The sequence below is a fragment of the Propithecus coquereli genome, unplaced genomic scaffold (genome assembly GCF_000956105.1).
Source record: "Propithecus coquereli isolate 6110/MARCELLA unplaced genomic scaffold, Pcoq_1.0 Scaffold38, whole genome shotgun sequence".
Classification (NCBI taxonomy): Eukaryota; Metazoa; Chordata; class Mammalia; order Primates; family Indriidae; genus Propithecus; species Propithecus coquereli.
In genome coordinates, this window is record NW_012149507.1 from 6,564,937 (window position 1) to 6,580,082 (window position 15,146).

The 15,146-nt window shown below is 46.2% G+C and overlaps 1 protein-coding gene across 1 annotated transcript; it reads right to left on the reverse strand.

Moving 5' to 3' along the window:
- Positions 1–250: 250 nt before the first annotated feature.
- TYMS (thymidylate synthetase) lies at positions 251–10,898 on the reverse strand. The gene is made up of 7 exons (XM_012652125.1): positions 10,612–10,898; positions 7,940–8,013; positions 5,689–5,863; positions 2,958–3,059; positions 1,993–2,168; positions 1,552–1,623; positions 251–587 (listed from the first exon to the last, which is right to left on the reverse strand). Exons 1-7 carry the CDS (start codon positions 10,814–10,816, stop codon positions 450–452), a joined length of 942 nt encoding a protein of 313 aa, XP_012507579.1. The 5' UTR covers positions 10,817–10,898; the 3' UTR covers positions 251–449.
- Positions 10,899–15,146: the final 4,248 nt, after the last annotated feature.

A 15,146-nucleotide genomic window follows, 5' to 3' on the forward strand; every position in this document is an offset into this window, starting at 1 on the left:
GAATGGACAAATGCAGAACACTTTATTGTAACAGTATATAAAATAAATTTAACTTTCCCACTACCTGTGATTGATGGTGTTAGCTCACACAGATTTAAAATAGCTTGTAGAATTCTTGAAATTCACCAGTCTTCAGAAGACATGGGATTAAAATGCATGTACATGTTTTTTTTTAAGAGCACAGAAATCTTTGTTCTCCTTTCTTTCTTCATCATCTCAGCATTTTCATATACCTTCAGTGAGTTTACCAAACCCACGGCTTTTTATTACTGAAAGAAATCGCTCATTTATATTTGCGAATAGCAACGTCCTTAGAAGTTAATACCCTTAGAAAGTTAATAACTGAAAGATTTTGATCGAGTTCCTTTAGAGCAGAAAGAACTTTCACCTGGGCATCCAGTGCAAACTCTAAAGACTAATAATACTCTTCAAACTCCTTTGAAAGCACTCTAAACAGCCATTTCCATTTTAATAGTTGGATGCGGATTATAACCTTCAATCTTAAAGTCTTCAGCTTTGAAATCATCGATTGTCTCAACTTTTCGAAGGATTTTGAGCTTCGGGAAAGGTCTCGGTTCTCGCTGAAGCTAAAAACAAAATAAGACCATTATTTTCCCTCATTTGTACAACCTCTAATTCTGTTCCTCATGTCTCTTCATGAAACAAATACACAGTATTTGATCAACAAAGTACCATCTTACGGGGGTGTAATTCTGTAAATATCTTGTCCCCGTTTACATAGCACCATACCCATCTGGTTCTCACGTGTGAAGGGTTTTTATGACATTACACAGCCCCAGGAGCCTGGTGGCTTATCACGTGTAAGTACACATTTATAATCACTCTTGGCAAATTTATTAAAGATGGGAACACGGGCTTTTGCTTTTCTAACTCAGCACTCACTAAGGTCACCTGAGTTCCACGATCCCTATCCCAGCTGTCCCTGGCAGACAGGGGAAGGAAAGATGACATGTGTTGACAATTTACAGAAAAGGATTCCTGGGATGAACAAACAGTGGCAATTAAGATGTGGACACAGGTCACAACCTCCCATTACTGTGTCCAAAATGACTGCAGCAGACAGCCAGAGAGAAGCACCCAAATGAGCCTGACGTCACCCTCCACTCAAAAGCAGCCAAGCTCCTGCAAAGGAGTAACTTTCAAAACCCAGATGTAATCTGGAAGAGGCTAAATAGATTTCGTTCTAAATTTTTTTCCTTAGGGCTCACAAAGCAGACACACATACGAGGTAAAATGCCACCTCTGGGATGGTCCCAAATCCCCTAGCTCCAATGTGGCTCCTCTCTGGCTCTGGTGCTTAGTACCTTACGGCACCTGGCATGAGAAATGCCTGGGATGGCTGGGACAGGTGTCGGCCTTGTCCTCGCCCACCTGCCCACCATCTTCCCTAAACTGAGGCCCGGTGTCGGAGCAGTTGTCTTTATCTTGGAAACAACATCGAGCAGATGCCTGTTGCGCAGGGAGGTTCCACAAATCAACCTTTTATCAAGAGAAGGCACCAAGCCCAAAAGTGTAACGCATAATTCTTACCTGAATCTTCAGCGGCTCAATGTGATTCAGGTAAACATGTGCATCTCCCAAAGTATGAACAAAGTCACCTGGCTAAAACGCCATGGAAGAGCACAAAACAGTCAATGTTTTAGTTTCAATTCCTTTAAAACACATCATTTAAAGACATATTATATAGGGTATGCAGACACCCTAGGGCTTTACAGAAAAATAATTTAACCAGTAGCTTTTGAGAAAAGGCAGTTCATAAGTTATATCACAAACAACCCATATAGACCTGTTAGTATACACAGACCACTAGGACGGGAAGGTACAAAGTAAGCTGGTTCATGTCTCATTCACACATACCCAATTTTAAAACTAATCAGGGACTGAATTCTCTATAACTCGTTTTCCCACGTTAAAGAACCAAAGAGCTGAGTGCCTTAGGCTGGCAACGGCCGTCCTTCCCGAGCAGCCCACCTTTAGACCGGTGAGGTGCGCGATCATGTACGTGAGCAGGGCGTAGCTGGCGATGTTGAACGGCACGCCCAGGCCCATGTCTCCCGACCGCTGGTACAGCTGGCAGGACAGCTCACCGTTCACCACATAGAACTGGCAGAGGGCGTGACACGGAGGCAGCGCCATCAGAGGAAGATCTGAGGAACCAGCACAGAGGAGGGAAGGAGGAGAGGTGGCCGTTTGAGAGAACAGAGCTAAAGTAAACCAGGAGGGAAGCAGAAGCCAACTCTGAAACCATGGGAGAGCCACTGGGCTGTCGGGACACTCACTGCCCACCTCTGCAGACTGCTCCCTCCAGCCCCGCAGCGATGGCACAGAGCTGATGGCACAGAGCTGAGGGAGACTGTCCGTCAGCACGAGATTTCTGCGGAGGTACGTTTACAGCTGAAATAACGCTCTCCCATCCGAGCCAAAATGAAGGATTTGTGGCCCCGAACTACAAATACAGCAGGAATCATTTCATTTGCAGGGGCCACAGGAAACTGGCATTTCAGGCACACTTCCTGTATTACAAGTCTCTATCACAGATACAAACATTCCACTCGGGGTACTTACCACCCTGGTAGAGTGGAATTTTACAACATAATTGTTAAAAATGTTCATAATTGGCAAGGTTGCAGTGACCTAAAACTTCATCTGCTCCAATTTAATTTAAAATGTTAAAATCTTATCTATAGTTTTATAGGCAATTTAAAGCTCTTTTTGGAGTAAAAATACACCAATGAGTATAAATAACCAATTAAGATCATCTGGGCCCAACTCCATGATCTAAAGTTGAAAATAGGGCAAAGTGTGACTTGCCTAAGGTCACAAAACTGTGTGGCTAGGGGCAGTGCCCGAGGTCCTGCCCCCCTCTGGGGACTCTGCACAATCCCTGTGTGCTAACAACACAGTTAGGCTGAAGAAGATGACTAGGTCCTTCCAACCTTTTGGATTCCAAGCACACATGATGATTCTTCTGTCGTCAGGGTTGGTTTTGATGGTATCAATCACTTTTTGCAGTTGGTCAACTCCTTGACCCGAATAATCTGCAGAATTGTCACAAAAGAGGACATGTACACACATTAATCACAGCACCTCATGGGATGGCCTTAGAGGTCATCTATTACAGCCTTTCACCCAGCATCCTCCCTTGACCTGTGGCTGCAAGACAGCCAGTGCCTTCTGCGAATTTCCCAGATCTCACTGGGTCAAGTTCGCGGTCCTGTCTGAGCTCCTGGGTCCATCCTTTGGAGCCACAACCAAGTCTATTTTCTTTTCTGTGTGAGAGCCATTAAATGTGTCTGTCATGGAGCCGCTCCCTCCCTCCCTCCCCCCACTGCTCTTTCCAATTTGGACAATTTTAGTTCCTCCGGTCTCTAAGCCCATCAACCATTCTCATCACAATTTCACGGCACAATCTGCCTTCTCCTTGTCTCACAAGAGTACTGGATCTTAAGTAGACCGAAGCATTCCACACACATTCCGACTAACAGGACGGGGGATTCCCTTCTATGGCCCACGCAGGGTGCTTCCAGCACTCCCACCTAAAACGACACCACACTTTGGCAGCTAAACACAACACTGACTTATAAACATCAGAAAACCTCTATAATGATTACACCACCTTGTACTTTTCTCCCATTTCTGGTCTCTGGACTTTAATTCCTTGCCTTCCCTCTGAGCTAGAACTGGAAGCTGAGAAGTGATTTGTTAACTGCAGTGCAGAGCTTCAGTATATAATCTCCTCTGGTTAAACTTTTACTTATTGGTGTCAGACGATGTTCTGGTTCAGCAGTTCTCAAATTTTTTTTGGAGGAAAGTCCTCTCACATCACATTTCCAAAAGACGTAGTATCAAAGATTTAAAAAAGATGAACTGTGATGCAATAGTTCTGCATCTTGATTGTGGTGGTAGTTACATGAACCTGCACATACGCTAAAATTCCAAACACACACGAACAGCACATAAAGCTAGCAAAATCTGATGACTTTGTGGATTACACCAGTGTCAATTTATGCAAGACATTGCCTAGGATAATACCTTTGGGGGAAAATTGGGTTAAGGGTACAGGGGACTTCTGGGTACACTTTTTTTTCTTTTGCAATTCCCTGCAAATCTGCAATTATTTCAAAATAAAAATTTAAAAACAAAAAAGACAGGCCGGGCGCAGTGGCTCATGCCTGTAATCCTAGCACTCTGGGAGGCCGAGGTGGGTGGATCGCTCAAGGTCAGGAGTTAGAGACCAGCCTGAGCAAGAGCGAGAGCCTGTCTCTACTAAAAAATAGAAAGAAATTATTTGGACAACTAAAAATATATAGAAAAAATTAGCCGGGCATGGTGGTGCATGCCTGTAGTCCCAGCTACTCGGGAGGCTGAGGCAGGAGGATCGCTTGAGCCCAGGAGTTTGAGGTTGCTGTGAGCTAGGATGACGCCACGGCACTCTACTCCAGGCAACAGAGTGAGACTCTGTCTCAAAAAAAAAAACAAAAAAAACAAAAAAACAAAAAAGACAAACTCCCCTACTGCAATCCAACAGCTGAACATTTATACAACTGCAAACTAAGGCCATAATTTTATCAGGCCCCTTAAGCAACAAGAAATAATTGAACACCAGGCAGGAGTTAAGGCACCACTAAGCCAGGGGAGCAGCCTCATATCCTAAGAAGGATGCCCTTAGACAGGGGCAGACTAACACCTACGGGACATTTACCTGCAGAAATTGTTTGGCCCACATAACTTTTTTCATTTTGATACAGCATATGTACCATTAAATTTGCCATTTTAGCCATTCTTAAGCATGCAATTAAGTGGCATTAAGTACATTCCCAATGTTGTGCAACCACCACCACCATCCATCTCCTGAACTCTTCAGCAGCCCTTATGGAAATTCTGTACCCACTAAAACTTCCTATAGTTGAAAGATCTCATGATTGCACACAAAATGCAGACTTTAGGCTTTTACTGAAAACTTCTAACACGGGGCCCAAATCCCTCCAGCTGGCTGAAGGTGAGATGTGACCGTCTCCCCTTTAGATGAGATGAGATACTTGCCTGATTGCTGGTTCCTGCCCAGCCAGTAAACTGTTATTTCCTGAGCACACGCACACACCCCCTGCAAGGTGGCCATTTGCTTCTCCTACGGACAGGGGCTTGGCTCCGTGACACTCAGCAAGTGGCACTACTGACAGCGATAGAGGAAGGTGGAATGAGATGTTTCATCATTCTTCCACCCCAGCAGAAAGGGAGGAGGGGGACCTAGGCACCGTGCTGCCACACCAGCGCCACCTACAGTGTGCCGGCAGCTTAGCCTCCAAAGGGGAGATCGAAGCTGCCACAAGGCAATCGGGGCATCTTCTCCCACCGATGAGCTTCCTTCCTGCCCTGCTCCCCGACAGGCACCACAACCGTGCGGCTATCTGCCCATGACACAGGTAAGGAAAGTGCCAAGCAAGGACCCGATCAATGCTAATCACCAAGAATGTGACACAACCCTAACCCTAAAAATTAGGGTTTAGTTGTGGCTCCTCCACCTTTATCTGGCACAACCTCTCACATCAAAGTAAAACATCAGCACCCATGGTGCGGACCTATCCCCTCAGACTCCATCTGAAACAACGGAGCAGACTCATACTAGAAAGGGCACTCAGGAAATGGGAGACATCGCTGTCTCCTTACCTGAATCCATATCTTTGTATTCTGCCCCAAAATGCCTCCACTGGAAGCCATAAACTGGGCCCAAGTCCCCTTCTCCTCTGGTGGAGAATCCCAGGCCATCCAGAAAGTCTCGGGATCCATTGGCGTCCCAGATTTTGACTCCCTTGGAAGACAGTTCTTTAGCGTTTGTGGATCCCTGGAAGAGATGGGTTGCACAGAGCATGGAGGGAATTCTGAGCAGCTGTGCTGACGTGCCAGGCAGACCACCATGTGGAGCCCATGCTATCTTCAGGTAGGCTGGTCCCAGCCCGAACTTCGAAGGGCTTATAGGACAGTCCGATCCTTTCTTGGGAACCACCTCTCAAATCTTTTCTTTTCCCCACAACTAAACTTTCTGGACTAAACACCTCCAAGTCCTGTATGCCCACCTCATCTGACAGTTTTATGTTTCTTAAATGAGTTCTGGGCCTAAGTGTGATACCCCAAAATGAATTTACTGCCTCATATGCGATCTGTTCACGGTACCTTACACCTGGCATGTAGGATATTTCTAATGATCAGACTAATCAGTATTAGCTTTTCTGGCAAATCTATCAGTCACACTGAATTAAATTTGGACCCTAATTGGTTTATTTGCCACTATAAAGTTGTGTTTACCCCCAATCTATAGACTTCATATTATAGTTAAGTTGTTCTGTTTTGTTTTGGTTTATTTGCCAAGTACAAAGCCTTACGTTTACTTCTCTTACGTTTCATCCCATCAGATTTGGCCTCTGCCATCCTAACCTGTATCCAGGTCAGGACAGGCCCCATCAGCCTTTGGTGCCTCCGGGTATGATGTGCTGTAACCGGCCCGAGCAAGGCTTTGGTGCCACATCCGCCTGGGCTGGGTGCCTGGCCCTTCTACTTACCTTCTCCTCTGACCCACTCCCTACCCTCACTATCTCCACCTATAAAAGAGCACATTAGTATTCGCCACACGATTACTGTGAGGAGACACGAGCTAGTGCACGGCCCTCCCTTGTCTTGCCCACAGATCCCCGCTGCAGTGCGGGCACCTGACTCCTGTACTGGATCCAGTCACCACTGGAGTAGCTCCAGCTATCAGAGGTGAATCTGACGTTCCTGGTAAGGACTTCTTAGAATCCCACATTCAAGCTTTAAGTTAAAATTAGTGAATGTATTTTATTTCTGGCATCTTGCTTCTTTGCTTTCTATTGCTGAGTCTTAATTTTTTCACTTCCAACAAGTCATTTCTCAGCTTTTCACATATTGCTTCAAAAGTCTCCCCTTTCTATCCATTCAAACTGGGCTCTAGCTAGTTTACGAACGTCCTCTTCTGAGATTTCTGATGCTGCACTTTGAACCAGAGGCTCGCTATCAGCTGCGACAGGCCAGCACTAAACAAAAATACCCTACAAATAGAGAATTAAGGCAGACTGGACTGGATCCAAATCCAATCTCTTCCTAAGATGGAACAGAAGTCTTGGGTCTCGTTTGGCCCAAGACCATCCAAACCACACCAAGTACTCTACAGAAGGGATCACAACTTCCAGGATGGCCCGGAACTGAGCCCGTCTCCTCAGCACTGGACAGAACATCATTGATTCTGGACCAGGACATAGAGCTCGGCCATGACGGATGCCTGTAATCGCCTCACTCTGGCCCTTGCCCGAGGTACGTACTTAGCCCTTGAAGAGGCATATTTTGTTACTGAAGAAACCCTTCTAGTTTATATGAACATGAGAAACCAGTTGGGATCTATATCCAGTGATCGACCGACATATGTTGAGTCCTGCTGTGAGGTGGGCTGCGTTCCAGGCCCTGGGGATACAATAGTGAACAAGAGAAAGAAATTCTCTGCCCCCATGGAGCTTACAGACAGTTCATTTATTTATTTATTGTCTCCTGCCCCCTTCTAACGGTGGAGGCGAAGGGCTGACACCACACACCAGATGATAACGTTTCTCTAGGGAGAAAAGCCAAGGAAGTGGGGGGAGAACACAGTCTTAGATGAGGAGGTCTAGGAAGTCTCGCCAGCAAGATCAGGAAATCATGCTACATGTTGGGGGGGAGAAGGTTGGCCAGGAGGGGTTGAGAGCAGCAGCTAAGGCCAGAGCTGGAAAAGGGGCCTCAGATGGGCCGTGGCTCCTACTGAGTGAAATGGGAGCCACTATGGGCTGAGGGCGCCATGATCTGACGTCTAAAAGGGTCTCTATAGCTACTGTGTTGAGAACAGACTGTCACCTTCCAACAGCAGCAACTTGTTTACCTTGATAAACCACAGCAACTCCTCCAGAACACCCTTCCAGAACACACGTTTGGTTGTCAGCAGAGGAAATTCATCTGAAAAATAGTTTGCCATTCAGTTCAAAGACAGGAAGATAGACCAGGCCATCCAACTTTCTCTGTGGAAGAAAACTGCCCCCAGATATAAGGCCCCAGAGTGACCACAGGAGCAGCGGGAAAACTACCACTCCTAAGTGGGTGCCTGGAGTCAGGGTGGAGCTCCCAGGCTGCAAGCCAAGTCAGTGACCCAATTTGGGCTGGGACCAGCCTCCTGAGCCCTGGTGACCACTGGACACAGGAAGTCCACACTTCCTGTAGGCAGGGCAGAGATACCAGGTAAAAAAAAAGGAAAGAGCTGCCTTCCACTACCCAGTTAGCCCGAATCCTGTCACAAAGGTGTAAGACGGCACCAGAAATGTGCCCCAGGACAAAGCCCAAAGGCTCTCATGACTAATTCCATGATGATCCTGCCAGAGAAAACTTGCTCAGGACCAGGGGATAGTAGATATCACTCTGGCCAAAACTACAGAATAGTTTTTAAATATTTGCAAAGCAATCTGTTTTTTTAATATGCTAAAATAGCAACTGTTTAAACACTTTATCTGCATGTTCCTATTTTATCCTCCTAACAACCCTCCTTGAGGGGCCATTATGACGTCCACTTTATAGGCACCAGAGGCAATACAGAAGCTTGCACAGCTTAAGGGACAAAAGGAGAGGCATCAAGCTATAGAGAAATAAAAGTGTAAATACTTACCTTCAAATGTGGCACCTGTTCAGTCCACATTATTGCTTGTTTAGTGATATTCATGTAACGGAGAGAGATTTTTCAAGGACCTGCTTTTATCAGTATTGCCCACTGAGCATTATTTCCATTTTTAACATATAGGGAAGCTATCTGAAAGGTAAAGTAGCTTGCCCAATGTCTAAACAGAGGGGACGTGTTAAAATTTAATTCCGCTACTCATCAGAGGCCTCTGGGCTTAGAGCCGCGGAAAGTGGACCCCTCTGCTCAGACGAAACGCCCCAAGCTGTCCAAGGCGTAGCAGTCACAGCAGCTTGTGTTTTTCAGTCTCTACGATGGAGATGGGGTGGAGGGTTTGCCCCTGACTACAGTGAACCTGCTTCACCAACAGTGAGTTTCCCCACTCAGAACCAACTCTTCACACGTGTGTCAAGGATGCTCTCCATTTACGGAAAAGGGATCAATGTCAGCCCCTGGCCACAACTGTGTGAGGAGTCCCTCCCCCACAGCAGGGGCTTGATCCAGGATGGCAGGATGGCCTGACTTCAGGGAAGGGCAATCAGCTGCCTAAATTCCTGTGCCCAGCCCACCCCATCCCTCTGTCCCAGGAAAGCCTGAGGGCTAACAACCCACAGGAGACACTTCTTCCCTGGGGCCAGTTCTTTTTTTTTTTTTTTTTTTTTTTTGAGACAGAGTCTCATTGTGTTGCCCCGGCTAGAGTGCCGTGGCGTCAGCCTAGCTCACAGCAACCTCAAACTCCCCTCTAGCTTCAGCCTCCCAAGTAGCTGGGACTAAAGGCATGCGCTACCATGCCCGGCTAATTTTTTCTATATATTTTCAGTTGTCCAGCTAATTTCTTTCTATTTTTTTAGTAGATACGGGGGCTGGGGGGGGGGAGTCTCAGTCATGCTCAGGCTGGTCTTGAACTCCTGAGCTCAAATGATCCACCTGCCTCGGCCTCCCAGAGTGCTAGGATCAAAGGTGTGAGCCACTGTGCCCGGCCTGGGGCCATTCAGTTTTAAAAGCAAACAAGAAAGGAGGAAGCTGAACTTCAACTTCTACTTGAGGCCAGGTGTGATGGCTCACGCCTACAATTCTAGCATTTTGGTAAGCCAAGGCAGTAAGATCGCCTGAGGCCATCAGTTGGAGAATAGCCTGGGCAACACAGCAAGACCCCATCTCTATAAAAAGTTAAAAATTTAACGGGAAGTGGTGATGCATGCCTGTAGTCCAAGCTACTCAGGAGGCTCTGGCAGGAGGATCACGTGAGCTGGGTTTAAGGTTGCAGTGAGCTATGATGATGCCACTGCACTCCAGCTTGGGAGGCAGAGCCAGACTCTGTCTAAAAACAAAAACTTCTAGTCGAATTCTCACGTTCCTCTTTTCAAGGTTTAGGACGAAAGCTGCTTCGTGAGGAACCGTTAGGAAACTCAAGTTCCTCCCCTAGCCTCTCAGTTCTCTCCTTTCTCCCGCCACCGCTGCTCCGCCCACAGCATTTTGGCTCCAGTTTTCGAAAACTTGGCAAAGCAGAACGGTCAACATGAGAGGGGAAGAGGAGGGGCAAAGGCCCAGACTTCTAGACAAGCGCTTGGTCAAGCCCAGGCAACTCTCTCCCACTGTCTACTACAGGGCGACTGTACTGGATCATGCCCGCTTTGCAGGAGACAGCATACCTGGGGGCGACTGGGAGCCATTAGGACCCGGTTCACCGCCCGGCTGTCGCTCCTACCTGTGCGACCCTATGCAAATCATGCCTCTAACCCGAGCCTCAGTTTCGGCGTCAGGAAAGTGGGGGTGAGGATGCTTGCCCTCCCTCGTAGGCCTGAGGTTAAGACTATACGTGCACCACAGCTCCCGGCAGCTCGGAGCCCCCTGAGGCGCGCCCCCCGCCGCGTCCCGCCCTGGGTCACCTCTCAGGCTGTAGCGCGCCTGCATGCCGAACACCGACAGGGTGCCGGTGCCCGTGCGGTCGTCCTTCCTGGAGCCGCAGCGGAGGATGTGCTCGACCTGCCCCAGGTACTGCAGCTCCCCGTGGGGCGGCCGCGGCTCGGCGCCTCGCTTCTGCGCGGGGGACGGCGACGGCGGGCACAGGAGCTCGGAGCCGGAGGCGGGCATGGCGGGCACGGCTGGCGGCGGAGACTGCAGGCGGCGGGGCGGGAGGGCGCGGAGGCCGGGCCCCTTCCGGGCGCCCTTTCCCGCCGCCTCCCGCGCTCCGCCCCTTCCTGCGCGCGGCGACCCGCGGCCTCGGCTGGTGGCGCCGCCCCCGGGCATTGCGGGCACTCGCCGCTTCGCGCGGATGGAGCGCGCTTTAACAGCTAACCTCCAACCTGGAAAGAAATCCCAAAGCCTGTCTCGGTGCATTGGCCGGGAAGGGCCGCTCTAGGTGGAAAGTCTCGGGCCCACAGCGCCATTCTCTACGCCCGCAGAGCTGGGACAGTGAGCACTGACTCGTGCAGTCTTAACAGCCCTGTTGTTTGAGATCTGTTTCCTACCCCTAAGGGCATGTGCTAACAAGTGGTTTGCATTTCCATTTTCTCCCGCCCTCGCTGAAGGCCGAGCAGCTGGAGCCGGTGGAATAATGCAGCTTTTTTTACTTGATTAATGACCACCAGCACTTTCTAAAGTTAACTCACCACAGTTTTCAATTTTACTGAACTGTTTCTCATGTAAACACTGATGAGTAGGAACTATTTGATAATGAGTTTAACATGTGCTAATTCGCGTGTTGTATGTACATTAAGCAAGCAGTCTTTTGCATCAACTGTTAACTGACCACACATGGGCTCTCAGCGTTTTGGGTGGGACTATTCTTTGGGCTGGGTTGTCCTGCATGTTGCAGGGGTCTGGCACGCCTGCACAAAGCCAGACAAATGCAACTATTCTCCCCTAACCCACACCAACTCAAAATCACCAGCAAGATCCCAGGCTGAAAATATTATCCAGCTGCACATTACCTCTGCGTTTATTTTCCTTGTGTTATTTAAGAAAAAAATTTTATTGATGCACGATAATTGTACATCCTTGTGTTATTTTGAGCCTGGGTTATTTGTTCCGCCGAATATCAGCTGACTCACATCTCGAGATACAGCAGTAGGCACCGCTGCTCACATGGAGATTCCTCCTCCATTGCCTTCCTTGGAGTATCTTTGCCTAATAATAATAATAGGGAGAGAATGGTTCCTTTCAAAATGGCTGCTCCATAAATGTTGGTTAGAATGTATGGCTATCCCAGACAAACATCATTCATTCCTTCAACACACATTTCTATCACAGTGCCTTCTGTGTGTCAACAAGGAGCAAGACAGACAAGGTCCCTGTCTTCATAGAACTGATATTATAGCAGAGACACATAATACAAAAGTACCCAAACAAGGTATCTGCAGATAGTGACAAGTGCTATGATAGCAAATTAACTGAGTAAAGGGCTGGAGAGTGATTGGGTAGGGAACACTCTTGATCTGATCACCAGGCAAGACCTCATTGAGGAGATCACACTTAGCTGAGACCTAAACACTGAAAAGAAACCCACAGGAGAAGATCTGGGGAAAGAGCATTCCAATCAGCAAGTGCTTTTATGCCAGCAGGTGCCACAGTGCTTGTGTCTATAAAACAAAAAATAGAAATGGCATTGATACTGAATCCTGTCTCATTCTAGGAAGGAATAATAATTATTAATGGATACATGAATTTACCAGGGGATAAAAAAGCTCGTCCTTCTTATTAAGAGATATATTTCTGTTAAAAATTTTACTTTTTAAACTCTCTATGTTTAATGGTCACAGGAATTTGTAATATATTTGTTATTTTGATCAATTATGTACAAATAATTACAATGATCACTCAATCCAGGATGAATATTTGAATTCTAGGTCATATTTGACCTAGAATTTGGTGTCACAAGAAATCTTTAATTTTTAAAATTTAAAAATGTTTAATTTTATTGATCAACAAAAGTGAAAGGACAGTATTGCTAATGAACTAACAGAAAAAAAGAGGAGTAAACTCACAGCACATAATTGCCCCTTTGAAGAAAAAACTCACCTTGCACAACTGCCCCTTTGTTTGATTAACCACCTGTAGCTTAACTCATTTTCTTTAAGATTAACCACCTGCAGCTTAACTTGTGGTCTCTAAGAGTTTGTTTTTTACAGCACTTGAGAAGAACTGAACAGATAGACAGAGCAGGAGGGACCCCCAGTTTGGGCCAGACTACATTCCAAGGAGATTGATAAGCCAGCCTCACAAAAGAGGGAAAAAAATGGAAAAAAAACAAACGCAGCCACTTCCCAGCTGGCAGCAATAACTACTCTTTTTTTCTTCCTCTTTATCCCAATAAAAACCCCAAACCCCTTATCCTTGGGCAGCACTTCTTCTTTTCCTTCTTTCGCTCTGTGCCCTTTCCTGTGTCACAGGAAAGTAAAATGAACTTTTTACTTCTTTCTATCCTAATCTTTCTATTGAGAATTCTTTCTTATCCCTCACTGTGAGTTCCCACCCTAACACAAAGACTTTTTTTTTTGGAGACAGAGTCTCACTCTTTTTGCCCTGGCTAGAGTGAGTGCCGTGGCGTCAGCCTAGCTCATAGCAACCTCAGACTCCTGGGCTCAAGCGATCCTTCTGCCTCAGCCTCCCGAGTAGTTGGGACTACAGGCATGCGCCACCATGCCTGGCTAATTTTTTCTATATATTTTTAGTTGTCCAATTAATTTCTTTCTATTTTTAGTAGAGACAGGATCTCGCTCTTGCTCAGGCTAGTCTCCAACTCCTGAGCTCAATCAATCCGCCCGCCTCGGCCTCCCAGAGTGCTAGGATTACAGGCGTGAGCCACCGCGCCCGGCCACAAAGACGTTTAAGCAAAAAGTATATTACATTAAAATTCTCTAGGGAAAGTAGATTGAAAATAAGAGTTTACAAAGAGAAAGTGGAATGAAATAAAATTTCTCACTGTTAAAAACTCGTTTGTATATTTGTTTAAATGGATGATGCTGGGTATCTAATTGCTATATTTAGATTCCATTAAGCACAGTTTAAAGAGGAATAAAAGTTTTAAATGCTAATATTTACAATGCATGGGATATAAAAATTTCCTATTCTTTCCATTTATATTGAAAAATCCCACTCAAGAGCATATGCAACTTTTTCAGTTTCCTTTGAGGGAGGACAAGAGCAAAAACATCTGAAGATTACTGGTCTAGAAAAACCTCCTCCTTTTCTTTGCACAACAAACTCTAAAAATGTTGATAAAATTAGGTAAAGGAGAGCAGCAAACTAACTTTTTGACTCAACTATGAGTCAGATACTTCATAATATTACTTTTTATCATTGTTGCTACATTTATCGATGCTTATGCTTATCACTGTAACTGCATCAGACCATCTGGCTCAACTTTCATGTAACAAAGTTGTGAGTTGTTTTTCAGTTGCCATGGACCCCCAGGTTGAAGGTCACGTAACCTAAGCATGCCCAGATGAACCAAGCGTGCAACCATAGGCAGAACTTAAGTGCTGCTCAGACTGAGGAGTGGGGACTAGATTAAGAAACAGATACCGCATGGCAGGATCCAGAATCCAATCAGATTGAGCCCTGGCTTCACCCCGTGGCAGCATCCAGGCAGATTGCAAGATCCTATCAGATCATGTCTAATGACCCTGTGACTATAAAACCAGCCCAACCCCCTTGTTCAGGGACACACTACTTTGGGACTGTCCCCAGTGTGCTCCTTACTTGTGCCAAGTAATAAAAACCCCTTTGCTATAACCAACTTTGCTGTGTCTATTGACTTGATACCCATCAAGTGAACTACCCCCTCTGTTTAGGAGGTAACATAATGAACCACACGTTATGGATTAAGATAGTTCTGCCCTATAAAACAAAACTGCCCTATAAAACAAAAACGTTTACGGTAATCGCCCCTTATTTACAAGGATACATTCCAGGACCCCCCAGTGGATGCCTGAAGTTGTAGATAGTACTGAACCCTGTATATGCCAAGTTTTTTCCTATACATACATACCTATGATAAAGTTGAATTTATAAATTAGGCACAGTATGAGATAAAAACAATATCTAATAATAAAATAGAATAATTATAACAATATGCCAGCATCCCTACTATTGCGCTTTGGGGCCATTATAAAGTGAAATAAGGATTCCTTGAACACAAGCACTGGATAGAGCTGATTTGATAACAGAGATGGCTTCTAAGTGACTAATGGCCAGTAGGGGGTGTAGACAGCAAGGGGGAGGAGAGTGTAGATAGCATGGAGACACCAGAAAAAGGGAGGATTCATCTCCTGGGTGGGAGGGAGCAAGGAATTCATCACGCTACTCAGAAGGGCATGCAATTAAAAACCTATGAATTACGTATTTCTGAAATTTTCCATTTAATATTTTCAAACCACAATTAACCTCATGTAACTGAAAGCTTGCAAAGTGAAACTGAGAG